This window comes from Indicator indicator, chromosome 31, assembly GCF_027791375.1.
Source record: "Indicator indicator isolate 239-I01 chromosome 31, UM_Iind_1.1, whole genome shotgun sequence".
Taxonomy (NCBI): domain Eukaryota; kingdom Metazoa; phylum Chordata; class Aves; order Piciformes; family Indicatoridae; genus Indicator; species Indicator indicator.
The window spans coordinates 697,118-718,711 of NC_072040.1; the positions used below are offsets into that span (position 1 = coordinate 697,118).

At 44.5% G+C, this 21,594-nt stretch overlaps 1 protein-coding gene across 1 annotated transcript in view; it reads left to right on the forward strand.

The window, feature by feature from the left end:
- Window positions 1-5,398: 5,398 nt before the first annotated feature.
- XKR4 (XK related 4) overlaps window positions 5,399-21,594 on the forward strand; it is a 183,651-nt gene continuing 167,455 nt past the window's right edge. Inside the window, exon 1 of the mRNA XM_054394615.1 lies at window positions 5,399-6,246. Coding sequence (XP_054250590.1) covers window positions 5,399-6,246 — 848 coding nt within the window. The remainder of the gene's footprint in view (window positions 6,247-21,594) is intronic.

A 21,594-nucleotide genomic window follows, 5' to 3' on the forward strand; every position in this document is an offset into this window, starting at 1 on the left:
TTAAACCTGGTTTTTTTTTATTTATCTATGTATTTAGAGCCTATAACTGAACCTATTTACATGTTTCTAATGTTTAGACATTCTGGAACTATAGTAAAAGAAACTACAGCTCTAATTCACCATGAAATATAAATATGTGCCTAAAATCTAAGTGTATGCCTAAACCATCAGTACAGAAGCAGTCTCATTAAGTTTGATTTATAGGCTCCTTCAGGTTTGGTTTTGGTTTTCTTTTCCAGCCCTTCAGTCCCTCTCCCTTAATCCTTTTCTTTTTCCCTTTGGGAAGAGATAGGGATTCATAGGTAGCATCTGTCACTTGTCTAGTGGCCAGCCCAGTCCTGACCCTTGACAGGATATTGTATGTCAAAATAATTTCTGAAACCAGGGGACATTCCAGAGTGTTCTTTGTAATTGTAAAAGTGAGCTCACAGATGGAGATACTTGATTCAAGCTTCTTTTCTCTATTTTAAAGGCAAGTTTACAGTTTGCAAGTGTTTCAAATCTATGTGTAGGCCTATGAATAAAATAATCTCAAGCTAAACCAAGTAAGCCACAGCTGTTTATACCCATGATGTGTTATGAATATATTTTAATATTAATTTTCTAAAGAGTGTACCAATTTACCAATTTATTTTGCTTATATTAACTTGCTGAAATACTGGCTTCATAGATAGGAAATTCCTGCTTCCTTTGCAGTGGAGTATCTTAGTTCAGAGGATAGATTTGTGAATGAAGCTATTTGGGTAAAAAGGCAAGTAAGAATTTGAGTATGTAAACATTAAATGTACAGCCTATGTTACCACTTCCACTGACACCTGAGTCCATAGTTTAAACACAAATCCACTGAAAACATCTAAAACTTGTGAATGTTTTGTAGAATAATTCTCACTTGCTGCATGTGTGCCTGAGGGTACTGTTTTATCATGGAAAACTAGTCAAAGTCAGAAGTATGGAAGAAATAGTACAGAGATTGTGTCAGAGTGGATGAGAAAATGCATGTTCATCAGTCTCCATCAGGTCACCCCAGCTTTAGGTCATGCACATCAAGGCAGAGGAGCCTTGGTGCCGAATACAAACGCAGGAAAAGTACAGAAGGCAGTGAGAAAAAGGAAAGGAAATGGGGAGGGAGAGGAAGGCGTAGGGGGAAAAAAGGAGGGGGGAAGGAAAATAGGAAAAGGAAATCTATTAAGAGGTTTACCAGATCTGGAAGAAGTCATCAGAGAACTCCTTATGATGCAGGACTTCATTTACCTCCAAGGGCAGCTGCTCAGGAGCTCTGCTTGGCAGGAGAGACCAGCCTGTTGCAAACCCAGCCAGGGCAGCAGAGCTCTGCACAGCTCCCCAAAGGACAGACCAGCATAGGAAAGGCATTTTTTGAGCCAAACTACTTCCATAGGGTGACAAATCCAGGTACAACTAACTCATTCTAATACTTCAGGTACTCAGACCTGGAGGAAAATGCAGAAACATGAAGCACCGGACTGTAATTGTCAGAAGTATTGCCAAACAAAAGAAAATAGATTCAGAAATAATTTGGAATGAACCTGTAGAGCATAATGATCTTCTAATGGTGAAAAGAGAGCTACATCACAAGCTTGAGTGTATTTTGATTGGGCAATCTATACAATATCACTGAAGAAGACTAGGGAAAACATCATTGTTAGGAACCTGAAGAAATAGAAAATGGAACTCTGGGTATTTAGATTGGAGTTGATAGTAGTCTACAATAAAAAAAAAATAGAAAGACAAAAAAATATCCCTAAAGTAGACAAAGGTGAGATGATATTGTAAGAGGGGAAAAAAGGAAATAGGAGTTGTAATTCAGAACAAAACAAAAGCAGTATTTGTGGTACCCACTAAAATGTTTTCTTTAAAGGTGAAGGAAAAGAAAGCCAGGAATGAAATTTCCTTCAGAGAAAAAGTAGCTTTACATGAGAAATGAATGTGTCTGTATTCCATTTATGAGATATGTATTGATGTCTTTGATCACAATTTTGCCCTTCAATTATATTTTGTAATGAGTGATTTCTGATGTTTAGCAACAACACTGGCTTGCTGAATGCACCCTGGTTTGTACACTGGGTGTACACAAACTCTTCTGGCCCTGATACAACTCCATAGAAGCTGTCCCAGCCTAACAAAGGGGTCATTTGGTTGGAAGACATTTTTTGGAAGCAATCTGTTCAGCACTCACATATTATTTGGGATCCTTTCCATTCATTATCTTTTAAGTAAGAAAACAATACAGAAGGCATTCCTGAAACAGCTTCAAATTTAAGTTTAAATGTTCATCCGTTGCACTGCCTTCATTGAACTGACAGCTATTGTCTACCTGAAAATCAGTCCCTTCGTGAATGCAACAGTGGCTGAATTCCAAGAAGAGAAAATTAAACCAAAGAAACGGGAGAGAAAAGAGAAGAGAGGGTAAAACTCTCACCATCACAGTATGTCTGGCAAACTGAACACCTTTCAGATTTACAGGTCTGATCTAAAGCCCACTGTGGTGAATTGGAGTCTTTCTGGATGATCTGTTTAGTCAAAGCCTGCCCCTGAGTGAAGAGGCTGAGGGCAAATATACTAGAAAATTTGTCCCACATCTGGGGCAGACAGAGGAGAATGTCAGGACACTTGGCCCCGCAGTTATCTCTTCCAAGCTGGCTAGCAGTGAGGTAGCCTTCAGGATGATCTCTGAAGATGATGTACATCTAGACTGAGACACTATTTATGTTCTTCAGTATCTACTGCATTGCTCAGAGTTGCCTTCTTCCCTGTTAATATATTAGACCTCGATCTCCATTTTATTCCATCATGAATCTGACCTTTGAGTTACTCTCTCAGCCCACCCTCTGCCTAAGGAGTTTAGGATTTCAGTTGTTCCCCCACCATGACTCGTGTGTTGTACTGCAACCTCCATACTACATTTGTAGTAACTCTCAGACCTGTATATGTCACATAGACTCCATTAAAGTAACTTAAGTGCATGCTGAACCATTTTATTAAAGATGTATCTATAAATAGAGTAACCCTGGAAACTTGTTGATATGTATAAACCACCAACTTGCAGCTAAATTAGCTTCATTATTAAGCACCTTCTCTGCTGACAAGGTAATCTGAGGCGAATATATTGTATTAGATATAGGTGCTGACAATTATTAAATGATTCCTCGATAAAGAAGCAATTTTCATTAAAAGTCTAGGGCAATAAAAATCACATGGATTATGTAGAGAGCAAAATTAACACAGGGTTACAGGAGGAACAGGCATAAAAGTACAGCCATGCCACTGAGACATGAGCAAATGTGTGTTCTTTAAGAACCATTATGTGATGATGTAACTGAAGACTCTTGTAATGTGTGGTAACACACCACAGAACAGGCCACATTAGAGTCATGTGTGGTCCTCACCTTTCAAAGCCTGGTTTTGGTATGCTCAGCACTCCTTGAACGATGCAGGAACACATTCCGTAGTCTTTTCCTGAAATCTGGGGCACACATCAGTAAAAGCTCATTTCCAAAAGGCAATTCTATACTTACCATGTACATTTAAGAGGTAGAAGGCATATTTTTAAGCTGTCCATGTGACTTCTCTTTAATTAATGAAATCACAAGGGCTATACTTAGTCACATATCTTAATGTAACAGTGTCCTATCACAGTTTCACTGGCATTCCTGTTAGGATATTCCAGCAACATGGTTGAACTACCTCACGGCTCTATATTAAGCAAGGAGAGGACAGGCATAGAAAATATTCTACAGGCATACAAAGAGAGTCCAAGAGGTCAACTGGTTCCTCACCCCGTGGGTTTGGAGTAGCAGGAGGGCAGAAGGGCCAAGGCTGGGTGGGTAGGCGGGTGGCAAACGCCCATCTCTGCCCGCATCCCGAGCCCTGTGCCCAGCCCTTGGGCATCGCGTCCCGGTAACTCCCAGGGGCAGGAGGGTGCTGGTCTTCGGGGATCGAGCAGCCACCGTACACCCGCATTCGGGGTGTCGGGCTCGTCCTCGGGGTCTAGGCTCCCGGGCGGGGAGCAGCCACCGGCTCGGCCCGGGACGGGTGGGCTTCCCCCGGCCTCAGTCTCTGCTGCCGAAGTTGAGGTCTGCAGCCGGCGACACCCTTGCCATCGACGTTCCCCGGGAGCGCTCCGGGCACAGTCGGAGCTGCGAAAGGGGCGGGGGCGCGGGGCGGGGAAAGGCGTCGTGAGTTCGCCCTGTGAATTTTCTGCATAAAATGAGATTTCTCCCGGTGGCGGAATAAAACGGTGTCTCCTCACCTTCCCCCAAACGCCTCCGAGGGAGCGTGAGTCACGGCATCATCCCAGCACCGCACCGAGCAGCCGCGTGCCGCAAAGTTCGGACAACTACGGCACCGTTTCCTACGGGACGGGTGGGGCTGTGTCCGCACGCCCCGACCGGGACTCGGCATGCCCGCGGGCGCGTGGGCAGGAGTCAGGGCAGCTACACGGGTACCGGACGGTAGCTCCCTCTCTGCGCACTGGGCGATACAGCTGCGGGTACCGCCTTTACCAGCCCCGTCACCGCGCTCCCTCCGCGCTCCCTCCGCTCCAAAGATCCCGGAGGTGTCACCGCCCTCCTGACCCGCATCCACGGGCAGGGCACACTCACCCCAAACCGCGCCGAGGACACCGCGGGAGCGGGGAAAGGCAATGGAGCAGCAGCGCCGCGACCCCTCCCGCGGCCCCAGGGGGCACCGGCCACGCCCCGCCGCTGCCCGCCGTCCTGCTCCCTCGTCCCGCGGAGCTGCCGCCCACCTCCCCATGCCGGGCAGCCGAGCCACCACCTCCCCCCGCCGCTGTCGCCGCAGGACCGCGCTCCGCACCCCCGGGGCAGCGCCGAGCCCCTTCCTCCCGGCGGCCGAGCGCCCCCTTCCCCGCCCCTGCGCCAGTGCCGGTGCTGGTGGCGGGCGGGGGGCGGTGGCAGCGAGGGAAGAGGGATGAGGTCATCCTCTTTCCCGGCGTCAGTCAGCTGGGTGGTGGCAGCGGCGGGTGCGGGCAGGGGCGGGCGCGGAGGCGGGGGCGGGATGCGCTGCTCCGGGCAGCGCTGCCCTGCCTGCTCTCGGCTCGGGCAGATCGCGGCGGCGGCGCCCCCGGCACCGCCGGCCCCCGCGGAGACAACGGTGGCGGCGGCAGGGCGGGCGGGCTGAGCGGGGCTCCCCGCAGGCAGGCGGCGCTGCGGGTGCGGCCGCCGCGGAGGAGCCGCCCGCGGGCGCGCAGCCCGGCGCGGAGCTGGGAGAGAGAGGGGACGCGGGGAGCGGCGGCTCCGCGGCGGCTGCGGCGGCGGAGGGCGGGAGGCAGGAGGCAGGAGGAGGAGGAGCAGGGGGAGGCGCGGGATAAAGGAGCGCTCGCTGCTCCCTCTCGCTCTCCGGCGGGGCTGAGGGAGGCATCATGGCCGCGAAGTCGGACGGGCGGCGGAAGATGAAGAAGGGCGGCGAGGTGGCGTTCACACCGCTACAGAACTCCGAGCACTCGGGCTCCGTGCAGGCTCTGGCCCCGGGACTGCCCGCCGCCGCCGGGCCGGGTGGTGGCAGCGACGACGACGAGGCGCCCGGGGGCGGGTGCTGCAGCGGCGGCGGCGGGGACGGTTCGGGCGGCGGCTCCCGTTGCTGCTGCTGCTGCTGCTGCGGCGGCGGCAGAGGAGGAGACGGCGGCGGGGGCGGCGGCGGGGGCTCCAGGGGCTCGGGCGGGGGCTCGTCCTCCTTGTGCCTGCGGCTGGGCAGGGAGCAGCGGCGTTACTCGCTGTGGGACTGCCTCTGGATCCTGGCCGCCCTGGCCGTGTACTTCGCGGACGTGGGCACTGACATCTGGCTGGCGGTCGACTACTACCTGCGGGGCCAGCGCTGGTGGTTCGGCCTCACGCTCTTCTTCGTGCTGCTGGGCTCCCTTTCCGTACAGGTCTTTAGCTTCCGCTGGTTCGCGCACGACTTCAGCACCGAGGACAGCGCGGCCGCCGCCGCCGCCGCCGCCGCCGGGCACTGCCCGGCCGCCGAGAGTAAGCTGCTGGTGAGCAGCGGCTCGGCGGCCGCGGACATCGACGCCGCTCGCCCCTGCACGCCGCAGCGGCAGGCGTCCACCGCCAGCAAGAGCAACGCCACCAACAGCAGTAGCAACGGCAGCAGCAACGCTGCCGGTACCGGCCCCGCCGGTCCCCAAGCCGGCAGGTCGGCGTCCTGCGCCTTCTGCATCTGGCTCCTGCAGTCGCTGGTCCACGTCCTGCAGCTCGGGCAGGTCTGGAGGTGAGGAGCGGGGACGGGAGGATCGCGGACGGCTCCCCCCCGCTGTGGGGCGGGACTGAGCACTGCGAGCGGCAGCCTGGCTCTCTCCGGCCTCCCTTCTCCTGGCTTGTGAAGGCGGGGGCTCGGGGATGGCCCCGGGACTGGGGTGTCCCGCCCCGTCGAGGGGAGCCCCGCCGGGTCCCGCGCAGCCCGGGTGGCCGCTGTCCGACTGACGAGAAGTGCCTTAAAACTTCCTAGGAAGCCTGTGGCAGGGGCTGAGTGAAAAAAGGGACCAGGCGGGGAAAAGGGGAATACCCCGATAACGTGCATCTCCCAGTCTCCTCTCATGTGGCCAGGACAGCGTGGCCAGCAGCAGGGAACTTCACCGGCAGCACAGCATTTCTTTCCAGGAACTGTTAGTGAGCAGCTCATTGCAGTGCTTGGGTGTCTGTGTGTAAATGTTTTGCGTGCAGCTCGCTCCCAGCTACGTGTGTGCCTTGTCCATACATCTGATGTAGTAAAGGAATTTCTTCTGATTCAAACTTCTGAGCTCCTGCTCTCAAAACCATCCGCAAGTGACGTCACGCGCGTTACGGAAAGGGCGTGCTCAAGTGGGTTGTGAAAGGTGCTCTGTGAAAAGGGAGATGACATCATAGTTTGGGAAAGTAAGATTTTCCTCTCTTCTAAGCACATTTTCAGGAAAGATTTACGTGGAGGTCCATATGCCCTGCACATACATTTAGCACTGCCTGAAAAGTGCAGAGTTCAGACTGCAGAGTGGATAAGGGGTTAAAAGTTCCACGTAAAGTTGTGGAAGAGACATGCTGTGGTGAAGAAGGTCGATCAGTAGGGCAGTGCACCAGAGCAACAGCTGAAAATACTTCTGGGGTTTCTTATCTGATGGGTGGAAAGGAATTCTTGCAGGCTTCTGTTCTAGAAATGCTAGTTTTTCACCATTTTTTCATTAGAGAATTTAATTCAGACTTTTTCTCTGTATTACTGCAGTATCTGCTACAGCTTGGTTCTGCTCGTGGCCTTTAAGCATTTAAGGAAGCCCAGCTGCTGCTACATAATAGACTGAAGATCTTGGGATGCCATATCTAAGTGTCTTTCAGTTTCCAGATTTGCTGGCTTATTATAAAAATACAATTCTCTCAAGTTGTGAAGCTAACTCCAAGTTACAGGTGTGCTTGATATGAACTATGACATAGCTTGAGAGGGAAACAAAACTCTGAACAAAAAACCCTGCTTTGTTCTGGATCTTGTATGCTTGAATGCTCTACCTCCATAGATAAAAATTAAATGCAGGACTTGGTGAATGAGGTGGATTTATGTAAAATTTACTCCTGATCGTGCAGAGACAGAGAGTGGGTGCAATGGCTCAAATTATACACAGAAATTCATGTTGATAGTCATCCACACAGAAAATAAACAGTCATGCTAAGTGACTCAGAAGAGAGTTTTGCAAAGTCTGGTTTCTTGACTCTGGGTTGGAAGACACATGGAGCAGGGCTTTGGGTGGAACAGGGTGTGATCCCAAATTGCACAGCACTTCTGCCAGATAAGGTGTCTGGGATTTAGAGCTCTCCAACTGCTTGCTTTTCAATGAAGCACCTTCTCTTTCAACACAAGAGTAGCTTTTTGTAAGAGCACCTAGTCCTCTATATTTAAATCTGGCTGAGTCTCTTCTGATCACATGTAGCTTTTCTTCCTATTTTATGTGCAGGAGCATAAGATCACTAGAATATTAAATTCACAAGGCATATTAGAGCATTATTTATGTTTTAACTTGTTAGGCTTTTTTAATTTTCAGTGAAACAACCATAAATTGTTTGTATGTCAGTAACTTAGTGGTGCATTTTCCCCCCAAATACACAAATTATAGGGTCACTTGTATGTAGTCTTGCATATCAGCACTTCATAATTGATTAAAGTGACTTCATTTTAATTCCCTAGGTGTATTCCTCATAAGGGAGAGCCCTTGGAGCCATCTAAAACTAATAATCAGCAGCAAAAAGGAGAGGTCACACCAGAAACTCCGTGCATTAAGCATGGCATCACAACTGACATGATCTGTGGACATTTTCTGTAGAGTGGAGCTCCCACACTTAATAGCCCAAAACTTCTGCTCCACAGTATAACATCTGCACTGACCTGAGCAAACGTCTCCTGAGTGCTTAGCCTGGAGAATCATCTGAAGTGTTTTCCAGTTGCACGTGTTTGAATGCAGGAGTCCTGCTCTGACACAGCTAAGCAGACCTGCTGGCTGTGCTTGGCAGTGCTGGAGGCACTGTCCCCATAGCTCACAAAACCTATGTTACCCTTTATCTGTGCCTCTCTCTCTGTGTTTCTTCTCTGCTCTCAGTTTCTCTTTTTCTTTTTCTTTCGGTCCTGGTTAAAGCTCTCCTAGAACTGCTTTTAAGTTTTCTGTTACTTACTATGTTGAATCCCCCACAAGCAAAAATGACAGGAGTATTTCTGCTGGTTTTCTGTCAAGAAGGAGCTCTGGGTGCAAGAAGTGAGGTTTTGCCAAAGGGTAAGGGTATCAGAGAGTAAGAGCTTTGCTTGTGCCAGATTCTCAATACACTGAGACTGATGCTCATTATGCTTTCATTTGATGTTTGCTGTACACTGCCTCCTCTTAAACTGTTGAATTGATTCTTGAGGTCTCAGTTTGCCTTTATTTGTCCTATTGCCAAAGATTTTGGGTTCAGCTGGGTCAACTGCTGATTAAAGGAAGCCATCCTGAGGAACCCTTGAGGAGGTAGAACTGGCTATCCTAGTGTTTTGGAGTGAAAAAAACCAACAACTTGAAAAATGGTGTTTTAGTTTAGTTTTTAGGATGATTTTTAGCAATTCCAAAGCTTTTTCTTGCCTTACTTTCAAGATTAATTTTAGTTTACAAATATACTAAAAGCCATATCATTGAGTGTGATTATGTGTTAATTTTAACTAAAACGTGCTAATGGGAAATGAATGAGGCCTTTAATGTGGCATGGAACAGTGCTGGAAATAGGCAATCTCAAATTACTAAAACTTTTAAATTTTTTTCTTTTCTTCCTGGAGCATAAAGAAAGGGAACTGCAGGAGCAGCTAAGCTGCCAATCAATTCTGAATAAAATATGTGCCTTTTATTTCTTTTAAAATAGCTGTAACTTATTTTTGTTGTTGTTGTTTAGTTGTTTTTCCTTTTTTTTCCCTCACACATTGTAGAAGACTGAATTCTTACATTCTGAAGAATTAGTATATAAATGCTTTTTTTTTTTCTTTTTTTTTTTTTTTCAGGGGGTTGGATGCTCACAGCCTGATAACACTGCCCCTGAGTTAAAAATCTCAGTGAAGTCTCTGAGGAGTTGCTTGCCACAGCTGAGTGCAGATACTAGACCTTTGTTGGTAGCTAATTTCATATTAAAATATGATCACTGATGAGGTTCTGCCTCCAGAGACAGACACATATATGCTTCCTTATCCATACTCTCAGTGTGTCTGCTTTTTACCAATATATAGGCATGGAAGTGGCACTCTGGGGCCCTGTTCTCCCAAGTAGGTGCTGTGAGAGATTTTTATTAGCAGACTTTGGGGAATATAAGGAGGATGTAATGTGCAAGGTCTTTGTATTTCATTGACAGGGAAAAAAAAGAGAATTTATAGTCTGTAAGGACTATGTAGAGACCTATGGGCCAGTAGGGTTCAGATAAACTACTGCTCTGTGAGCCTGGCATGGGAGTATGTAAACACTGTCCTTGAGCATCCCTTTGATTCACTAAGCTTCCCAGGTTTAGCCCTGGCTTTCACAGTGGATAGCAGGACTTGGTGACTGGATGCCAGAGACAATGGTGTTCACTTGGCATCTGTGGAGCTGGACCTTTTCCTTGAAAGTGTTTTCTTTCTTTCTGGTTGTAGGTCCTCTGTGCTGGCAGGGCTGGAAAGCCATGCTTCTGAAGCTGAGTAAAAGAGTCCTGAGACTCCTGAGTGGGTCATGGGCTGTGGGCAAGAGGAGAACACTGAAGGACTCAGTGGTGCCCCTCTTGTAGTGTCTGGAAAGCAAGAAGTAACTGTCCAGGACAAGTGTTGTGCCTTGAAGGGGAGTGGCATGAGCAGGCTGCCTTGGTGCTGGAAGTGCTTGGAGGTTCCCACAGTGGCTGTCATTTTGTCTGAAAGGCTGCAGCCAAAGTGCCTGAAAGGGAACTGTCAAGTTTCTGCAGCCAAGGCCAGAGGAAGGGTGAATCACTGGAAACAAGATGACTGGAAATTACCCTTTAGAATTCTTTCTGGGTAGTTGGGATGATAGTGAGATGATTAAGCATATCCCTCTCAACACATTGAGGGGTTTTGGCTGAGATGTGCTAGCTGTGTGGGGACCCACCTGGACAAGGAGGAGTACACACCAGGTTGATCACTGGCCCTTCTGGGGTAGGTATCTGTTCCCTGTGATGGTCTGGCTTCCTGAGAAATGATGATCTGGTTCCCTGAGAAATGATGCTATGATTTACCTATATCTCTTTATGTGTAATGCTAAGAATTCATTCTCTTCCTTATCCTTCCTGCTTTTTATTTGGAAAAAATCCAAAGAATTGGAGGAGTGTCGTGGAGGTGATGCTGAATTCTGGAAGCAGTGTGAGTTGTAGCCCGTCTGGTGCCTTGTGAAAGCATTTTTCACAGGGCTGGATCATCTGCCAAAGAAATTTCATTGCCCATGCTCATAAGCTTCACCTCTGCCATCAGCTGATGCTCTTAAAATTCCCAAGAAACCAAAGGGAAATAGTGTCTGCACCATGAATGGGAAGTCCTTATGACTTCCACGGGTGCTCACTCTTTAAGCATTGGCTTCTAAGCTGGAACTGTCAGCAAGGTAGCACAAATACAGAAAAACATCATCAGTCTTTAGATCCTCTCAGTTACATCCCTGAACAGCTTAATTTGTTTTCCTCCTTGTGCTCTACATAATAGTTTTGACACTTCTTTTCAGTAGTACTTTAAGAGTTCCAGTGTAGTTAGGTGGTCAATAATTCCAGCTGCCATTGGACTTCACACTGAGATGTGATAATATCTCGAGCTGTCACCAGTTTTTCTCTCTGTTTTGAAATCTGTCAGATAATTTGTGACTTTGAGTCCAAATTTATGAATCATAGCCATTTCCTAGACAAGATTATTGCATATCCTCCCCATCTGTCTCTTGGTGTAGGGAAATGCTACCACTCAGCAATACCATAGTTCTTTTATTGAGTTACTGCAGTGCTGGAGTTAAAGTCCTGCTGGCTAGCTGGTTTGCTTGCTGTGTCTTTAGGACTCAAGAAAGGTGATGTGCTGTCAGAAAGAGGAATTAAAGTTCTTTTTTTCCCCCCTCAGAAAGCAGGATTAGAAGGGGCAGCCCATTTTGTGGGTGACCTAACTACATTTAAACTTTTCAGCAGAATAAATAATCAATGGTTTTTGCATTTTCGTTTTCTAATTTTTTTTCCCCTGAAGACAATGATATGCAGATGAAGGCTGTGCCTTTCACAATTTTTTTTTTTTTTGGAAACACAAAAGTGAAGCTTTACTATGTTCTTAAAAATCTCTCACAAGTCTGCATACAAATCAGATTCGATATTCAGTTTATTCTAATAACCTAAGCTACATGTAAAAGATGCTGATGTGCTTTAGAAGAAAGATACTGTACTTTAATAATTAACAAGGGTTCTCTCTGTAGAGAATATCAGTTATGTAAGTTTTCAGATTTTCAAAGGGCTGCTTAAGCACTAAAATTTCTGACTGCTCATCTGGCTTTAGGAAGAGAACTCCTATTTTATACACAGAATGCTTTCTAGAAACTTATATATGGGAAGAATTTACATTTGGCTGGATGATCTGTATGAGTCCAAGAGGTTTTGTTTCAGAGGATTTCATGTCACCATGTATAGATATCATTTTAGAGTTCTCCAGTGCCATGGGGAGAATGACTATGTGTACATACCATGAATTCAAAGAGATGTTTCATGTTATTGTTTTTCTCCTTGTTGCAAAGTCACAGAAGGTTCTTGCAACCAGATGAGTTTTTTTGTGGTTTTTTTTTTTTTTGGCTAATATTTCTGTTACTTACATCAGGGAAAGTATTTAGTGCTGTAAGATCAGTTTGCATGTCCACATCATGGCTTTAAGCTAGAGGAGGGGAGATTTAGACTTGAGATTAGGAAGAAATTCTTTCCAGTCAGGGTGGTGAGACACTGGAACAGGTTGCCCTGGGAGGTAGTGGATGCCCCCTCCCTGGAGGTGTTCAAGGCCAGGTTGGATGAGGCTTTGACACGCTGGTCTAGTGGAAAGCGTCCTGCCCATGGTGGGGGGAAGCTGGAGCTAAATGATCTCTAAGTTCCCTTCCAACTCAAACCATTTTGTCAATGTATGAATCTCCTGTGGGAGAGCAAGAAAGTGTAACATCAGAGCGTGATTTATAGCTTCAGTTACCCTGCCCCATATCTTCAGGTTATTTTCATCACATTTTACCTTGTTCAGAAGAACACTCTCCTTGTCAGATGGCTTAGTCCTTAATATTTGTCCATATGCACTGCCTTGGCTACAAAGATGCAGAAGTTCTAGTAAATTTAAAATGAAATCAATTCCTATGTCACTTAGCAGAGTGTTAGCTCCTTCTTCCATCTCCCTCTTCCAATTAAGTAGCTTTTAATACACAGCAGATTAATCACAACAGTGACTTACAGTTTCAGTAAAGGGCTTGTTTGGGAATTTATCAGGCACAGACAAAATCAATAGCTCTTTTGCTTGCATTTCAAGGTAGAGTAGAAATTGGTGTGTTTACAAAGCGGGGCCGTTCTTGTCCCTTTCAGCACAGCTGTCAGTTGTATACATTGTGTCAAGTGGACCTATAGGAGGGCAAGTGGCAAACAAGCTATAAAAACCACTGCTTTGGTTTGTTTGGTTTTTAAAATGAAAGGAGACTGGTTTAAAAGGGAGCACGAGGGAGAGCTGAGGGAGCAGAGAAAAGGAGGCAGGTTCTGAAAAGGCACAGGAATATCAGTTAATCCTGGCACACCGTATACCTAACTCCAGTTTATTCTCCTTTAGCCACTGACCAAACAGAAATTGTTTGAATAATTTTCTAAGTGCTGCTTGGAGAAGGAGGCAGTTGGGGAGGGGCGGGGGGGGGCGGGGGGGTGGAAGAATTAAAAAAAAAAAAAGAAGGGGAAAAAAAAGGAAAAGAAAAAAAAATAACTGAATGGCTGAGCAAACTCATAGTAAAGATGCTAGATACCCAGGGAAAATGTTAGATAAATGCTGATTGCAGTGAGTAGTCCTCTGAACAATGATAAATCCAAATATGAGGTGTCAGTTTGGCATCAGTTTACAGTGCAGAGAATACTCTTAAGTATCTTTTCATAAATTTTAGAATTAAAAAATAAGAACTCCTGGGTGTATATCTTTTTCAAGGGGCATTACCTGAATTTTCTGACAACCATAACCTAAATGATCATCTCCCTGTGGTCTCTGATTGCTGAAGTGGTTTCTTATCATGCTCCCTCTCATCCTGTTTCCCTCCCTGAACAGCTAAAATGGATAATATTGTATTTCCCACCACCACCACCTCCCCAAGATAAAATAATTGCTGCACTATGTCATTATTCCCATTCCTTTTCTTTTGACAACATGCTTGTGCTGTTCAGGATGTTCCCAGTGTAAGATTTGTGTGGTGAGCCACATAAATCTTGTTGATTGTCAGGGATAATCAGTGAGGGTGGTTAAGGCTATCAGTTACAAATCATTTGATGCTACGAGTTGCAGCAACTGGAGCAAGACTGTTCTGTGGTGTTGTTTCTCAGAGGAACTTTGGCAGCCAATAATGTGACAACAAAAAGTAAGTTCTTGTTCTTCTGAAGATGGAAGGTGTGACTTAGGCAAGACTAATGTACCAAGGCCCAGTACCAGCTTCTTCAGAGAAAGGTGCAGATGTGGTAGCATGAATACAAAGTGAATTCACCTGCAGATGGAAGGACATTTTTCCTTCTCTCTGTCAGCTCCTATATATCAGATTGATTTCTGCCCTTAAGAATGAGGGTTAGCAGTGGCACAGTTTTCAGCTTCACTTGAAGGGGTTGTTTTCATGTAAATGTTGGATCCATTCTAGAAGGTCTTTAAGTGGAGTTTTCCATGTGTGGTGCATAGAATCAGCAGATTCATTCCAGAAGGTCCAAGGAAAGTACCTTGTAACCAAACACTAAACTTCAGTTCTCTGTAGAGAACACATGCATAGAAAACACAAAAAAGTCACAGTGCTGGTACCTCCATGGTTTAATACTGGTTAGTGTGGAACCATAAGCTTTGTAACCATGAATGTGTGTTCCTTTTTATTTCAAAGAGAGGGGTATGGGTGGAGTTGTGTCTCTTCTTATTTTTCTTCAATCTGAATCTTTATGTGCTACAACTTCTAGGGAAATCTATCTAAAATAGGGCTTAGGTCCACTGAGCAGAATTGAGATGTTCTTCAAGCATATAGATCTAGAAAACTGGGCTCAACAACCATGTTAGGAAGTTTTGTGAAGAACTTAGACATAGCAGGGCATAGTATTCAACCTCAAAGTGCCCTGGAGGCTTGTATTTCTGCACAACCTCCACAGCACACACAGCCTTGAGTTGCTGTTTCTCATTTAAGCCCATGGCAAACCTGGCACCAAAATCCCTTGCTGGATCCAGATGGCAAGCATTTTAAACCTGCCTTATGAGCAATGATAAGCTTAGATCCTGAGAAGTATTACTGACTGTGCCTTGGTTTGCAGTCCTGGAGAAACGTTCCTTGTGGTTAGAGTATTTGCTCAGGTTTTAGGAGATCTGAGTCCATGGCTCTTTCTAGCTGTGATGGCTCAGATCCTGCCTTCCAGAGTGCTTTCTGTCAGGCTGGTTGGGGACATTTATTGTCCTTCCTGCTGGAGCTGTGTTGTTTGTGAGACTGGAGGAAGACCTAATACTTGTGGCCTTCAAATGGGACCAAATACAATTTCCCTCTCCTTCTTCTTGACTGCTTAACTAATTTTTATTTCTTGCCTTTTAACCTTCTCTCTCTCTTGCCCTATAACTATGCTGCTGGTATTCCTGTTTACAAAGATTCATCCTGCATGTACACTATAACCACCAACAGCACCATAACACAGATGGAAATGCCTGGTGAGCTTATGGAAGTAGCTCTAGATGACCTGAATTAGCTGAAGGATTGGTTTATTCATTTTAGCATCAGCCTTTCCCTGTCATATTTAGTCAACCTTAGTAAAAGAGGAAGAGGAGAGGTGCTTTTGATGTGTCACTCAGTAGTTGTTTCACCCTTTAGTTGTTTCACCCTTTTCCTTTGCTGTCTCTTGCAAAAGTGAATTAAAAATCACTTGAGTTCCCAGCTCTTGCTCTGAGTTAATTTCCTGATAACGTTTCTGTAGCTGATTTTTATCAATGTGAGCAGCATAGGTTTGTGGCTGAAATCTTCAGGTCCAGGCTTCTTGTTTCTCAACTCACCACATGCTCCACAGCAAGCGGAACCCAAAGTTTTCAGTATGCAGAATTTTGGTTGCCTTTCTCATTTCTGAGTTTCAGAAATGAAGAACTACATCTCCCTTTTATTTTCTTTGCAGTGGAGCTTAGTACCCTTTTCTTTCTCTTAAAAGAGGAAGGAGATTTAAAATAGCTCAATTTGGGCATGCTTTCATACTTGTGAAAATGTTGTCCTTCAGTTACTTAGTATGTATCTGCAGCCTGGTTGATACAAGGATATTATCAAGCTCAAATTTTGTAACGTGCTTTGACATACTCAGATGGAAAATTACCTAGGTGGAAACAATTCAAAACCAATTATCATTTCAATGTGCCTGTCAAAACATGTTTTAAGTTAAACCTGTTGAAAATGTGAACATCTCTCCATAATGGACATAATTGGGATATTAAGGCAAGACTTCAATATGGGAAGGATTTCTGTCCTTAAGGACTTATGCTTATCATGCCCATAATTCAATATTCAGCTTTGAAAGTTCTGTCCTTCACCTACCCACTTCTGTGGCTTTAAGTTTTCTCATCACCTGCTCTCTTGTGCTGTTTCCCTTATTTATTAGTATGCTTTATGAACTGCATCCAACATGCTATGAAGAAAAATTGTCCTAGGTATAACAGGGATTTTTTGGAACATAGTGGAGGTGCTAGAATCCACTTCATCCCAAAGGTTCCAAGCAGTGGACTTTTGAGCTTCTGAACCAATATTTGGGTGACAGCAGACAAATAAGCTGAGTGTGGAACATTCCCACTAGTAATGGTAGAAACTACATTCAGCACAGGATTATTGGAAAAAGCATAAATGTAAATAGAGTTCATAGTATATAAAATGAAGATGTTCTGTAAGTAAAGACTGGGCAATTAAAGGAGATTTACCCAAGTGAAACCAAACACAGTGCAGAGGATAATTAATGTGGCTGAGACAACTCAATAATAACGGCTCTGAACTTCCACAATGGTGCATTAATGCATGTGTCAAAAGGAGGGATTGCATTTACAGTCAACAGCCATCCATTAGGATTTTTTTACCACCCAGGTTAATTAAGAACTGGTGATAACAGAGCATGGAAATTTCCTTACTGAGCTGAAGGCTGTGTCTGGTCCTTAAGCATGCCATTCATTATCTTTTCTGCACCTAAAAAATAAAACTTTGGAGAAGTGTGTTTATCTATAACCTGCCTTGGTTCTCTTAGCGTCACTTCCATAGCAGAGCTTCTCCACTAATGAGCCAATTGACTTAGAGAATTAATTAATTGTTGGGTGTGTTCCCTGCATGGCTGGATTCAATCAAGACAATCAAGAGGGCTGCTGAGAAAACTAGCGAAGGATTCAAAAAGCCACCTCGCCACCAGTCTGTTTGTTTGTCTCTGAGGAAGCTGAGTGGTAGAGCCTGCACTCTTAATTATAAAGGTGAGATTTCTATACAAACCCTAAAATGGTACATCCATACCTGTCAATTTAATAAATCTTAAGTACTTAGGTTGGGTTTCTTTTAGTAGAGAAGTTACTGGATGGGTGAAACACTGAAAAATGTTGAGTGTCAGCTGGATTAAGTACATTTCAGTAGTGATATAAAAGAAATATTCCTAATGGGTGCTTTAAGTAAGAAATAGAAGTGTATGATGAGAAAAAAAGTATAGTTGTTTTGGTTTTTAATATAATGCTATGTCTCAAAGGTTTTAAAATGTCTGTGAAGTGATTCGTGGAGCTGTGAAATAGTTGAAGTTCAAATTATCAACACAGGATGTTTTCAATACCTCAGCAAAAACCTATATCCCTAATTTTTAATTTGCTACCAGCACCTAAAGAGGACTGATGGCCAGTAGCTTTGTTGGAGCACTAATCTAGGAGTCCAACTTAAAAGGACACTGTTCATAACCATCATCATAAAAAAGCCATCCAAGCCTTCTTTGAAGTTCACTTACAGATTCAGTTTGACTGTGTTAATGACTTGTACTGATTTTTTTGAGCCTGAGCTTTATTAGTGCAAATACTTATGGAAGGTATATTTTAAGCCTGAGTGCCAGAATATTAATCAAAACTTTAATTACATATTCAGTAGCAATATTCACAATTCATAGGGGTCTGTCTTAATTTCATTACTCACCCAATCAAGGATCAGAAGCAATGACATCTGTTTTAAACAGCAAATTGGTTTGGATACTTCTAATCAGTAAACACAAAGGATTGGTTATTAAAGAAATTAACTTTGGCACCTTGAAAACTGAAGAATAACCTTGAAAGAAGAAGAAAATCAACATTCAAATCTGTTCACAGAAAACATACAGGAAGATTTGATCTGTGTCTAGTGTACATAAACTGTTTGCAAATAGTGCAGTATGATAGAAATAGATCTGCTAATGGCAAGCCAGAAATCATTCTTTAGAGCATTCATCATGAACAGCAACCTTTAATAGTTGTGGTGAAGGGGAAAGGAAGACAGAAGGATTATTTACATTCATTTCAAGTAATTGTTTTGGGTTCAAATATTGCAGCTGTCTCTCAAGAGTGCACTTTATTGCGAGTGCTTCTTTGGCCAAACAAATTCTAATCTGGTCATCATGCAGAGTGTGTCACACTGGATTTATCATCTTATCTGGGGGTCTGCTGCTGCTTCATTTGTTTTCACTTCTCCATCCTAAAAACACCTGTGAAGATACCTTCAGGGGGCAAAGGTTTGAAAACTGCCTGAGAACTTCAAGGACTTGAACTGGGTCCTTCTCCCTGTTTCTGCTGCCACTCCATACTCGGTTTAGTGTCCTTCATCTTCATTACAATTCAAAGCTCTCTGATTCCATGTTGTACCACCCCTGATGCCAGAGGAAATCTGCTCTGCAGTTCCCTTGAGGCTGTGCTTCTCTGAGCAGTATTGGATTCTAGAGGCAGGGAAACAGAAAGCCATGGGAATAGTCTAGGACTCTATTGATTGCCATCACTGAACGTGGATGTAGCTGTGATTTGTTGCCAGCAGTTTCCTGACACAGCCTTGTCCCACGTTGCCTTATTTTTCAGGTGAACATAATTTTAGCATACAAACTTCACAAAGGGAAGAAATGCATGAAGGAGTCAGGTAAAATCTGGGAGCTGTCAGTCATGCAAGTGTCCTTTATTTTAATTTTCTTTTTCTCCTGGCAACTATTTTTATCATATTCAAGCATTAGCGCTGAGAGAGAAATAATGTTCACTTCAAAAGCCACTTCCTCCCCAATAAATAATTCAGAGCCATAGATTGTTCATGAGGAAATATCAACACACTGGTAGTAATTTAATACACTGAGCAATCACCCTCACTCTAGCCCACATATGATTGAAATAGAATATGACAGTTTAGGGTCTCTGTTTGCCCCATGGCATGTTGGGATCAAACTTGGCAAGTGATTGCAGTGCTCTCCTATCTTCTTCAGAAGTGAATGAAAGTTGCATAATTCAGAGAGGATTTCTTAATTACATGCTAAATCAGAGTTTGCCAGCTTGTGTGCTGAATCCAAACGGTTACCTAGGACCAGCTTATGGAGCATGTGAATGTTGTGTGTCTTTGCTAGCTAGCATCTCACAAGCCTGCCTCTTAGCTTGTGGAACTGCTCTTTTGAAGCAAGGTTGCAGTGCATTGTCTTTGTCCTGTGGAGGAAAGGCTGTGCCTGCCCTTCCTCTTTTTCCTTCCTTCGCCACTAGTAGGCCAACAACCTACATCAGAGTGTTAGCTGCTGGTCGTGCTGGGAAGGTTTCTGTTTCTTTCTGCCTGAAGTAGTTGTGGTTAAACATAGACAAATTTCTTCTTGCTCCAATTCTCTTGTCCTAGTGGTAGGAAAATGGAGGAGAGCTGGGAGTTCATCTCTGGTGTAGGTATTGTGTGCTAGTAGAGCAAGGCTAGAGATCTATCATACCTGAACTTGAGGTAGGACATCTCTTGTTCTACATCACTTTTCTGAGGAGTGGCTCAGCTGTGTTCAGGCTGGTCTGTACTTGGTGCATCACAAACATGGCATAAACTTCCTCCTGTCTTGGCTCTACACAAACAAAATTAGTGCAGACACTGAATGAGACTAAGCACTCCCATGAAGGATTAGGGCTATAATCAATTGAACTATAGCAATGCATCCTTGATTTGCATCCATGGAAGTGGGTTTGCATTGAAAATGAGGGCTGCCCAACAATCAAAAGACATTCAATGCAGTGTGCAACTTTGTGCCATTGTCCTTTGCATCCTCCAGGGTCTGTACCTTCCAGCAAGCCAATTTTTGGGAACCCTTCTAACCATAGCAGTGTTTATAGCAGAGATATGTAATGAAATCATATGTAGGCACATGTAATTATCTTGGTAATAAAATGTAGCCCAGGGCTGTATTTCTCCAGGAAATGAGCAGATTGAGATTGAGGAGTAATGTAGTTTTCTGTGTTCTTAGGCAATTATTTCCTTCCTTCCTTCTTTGCTTCTAGAACATTCTCTAGTTCATCTGGATGATAAGGGGGAAAGATAGCCAGCACTCCTCACACAATTTGTTTGCCTACAGAGAAGGCTGAAGCTGAGTAATCTTTTCTCTGCACTTCCACTGTAATCTTCATAGATCTAGGAAAGACTCTAGGGGAGTCATCTTTTTCCATATAAATCCATGCTTACCTGAGGAAATGTAATGCCACAAGGTTTGGCTCATTACTGTGAATGTAATGCTGGCCTTGGTATTTAACTTCCCAGCTAGCCTGGTCTTCCAGCAGGACTATGCCAAAGGCTTTCATTTTGGAAACAGCCTGCTGACCATCTGGCATGCCTGTAGAAGCAGGGAGCATTAGGTCAGTGGTAGACGTGCTTCTGCTTTGATTTAAAATGTCTTTAGGATGTCTGGAAACACCCTCAGGGTTCCAATAGGATAAGGAAGTGGATGCACAATGGAGCAGTAGTGATCAGCACATAATACAACAAAGAATGTGTTTTGAAACTACTAGGTCTAAAGGTGCACTCTCCTTGTCTAAATTAGAGACTGGCTTCCAGTTAGTGCTGGCACATCTGAAGGAAGGGCTTTAAACTGAGAAATAAGAGAAGACTGGGGAAACCTATCCTCTATACCTTGTCTATACACATAAAATTAGTGCAAGTGGAGTAAAAGGGGGAGACAGAGGGATCACAGGTATCTCCCTTTTATGTTTCTTGAGGAAATACTTGCTAAGTGATGTGGGTTTGATTTTTGTGAAGAGCAAAGTTTCGTAACTGAGGCAAATGGGTGAAAACTTGCAGGTGTAAAGAAATTCTCTAAGTGTCCTTGAAATTAATAATGCTGTGACACTGCCAAGAATCTGAACTTCAAAAAGAGTGAAGAATTGTGAGGTATGGCTCTAAAAGAAATTAAGTGTGTGTGTGTGTGGATGCAACACCATTAGAAACAGGCAAGAGATGCCTTCCTGCCTTGCACATTTTAATTCCCAGTTGTCTGACCAGCACTGAGTCTTGGGGGTCAAGATGTTTGGAGGTAAGATGAGAATTTCCAAAGCCAAGCCAAGCTGGGCTTTACAGAAGGAATAAAAAAATTAGCAAAACACTCTTCACAGAAGTAATAGGGGCAGAAAAATGAAGAAAGAGAGCTGCTATCTTGTGAAGCTGGATATTAAAGATAATCTAGATATGGCTCAGTGCTTTCCATCATTTTTCAGTAAAGATGCTGATGTCAGCATGGTGGCAAAGGGAAGACAGATAATGTACATGATGGTATTAAAATAGAAATAACCATCAGTGAAGTGAATGCAACAGTAAATGAGTTTATCTTTGTAAAATCAAAGGGAATTAATGATTTCCATTCCAAAAGACTGAAAGGGCTGGTGAGTTACGTCTGTGTTTTGAACCTGTTAAGATATAGTACC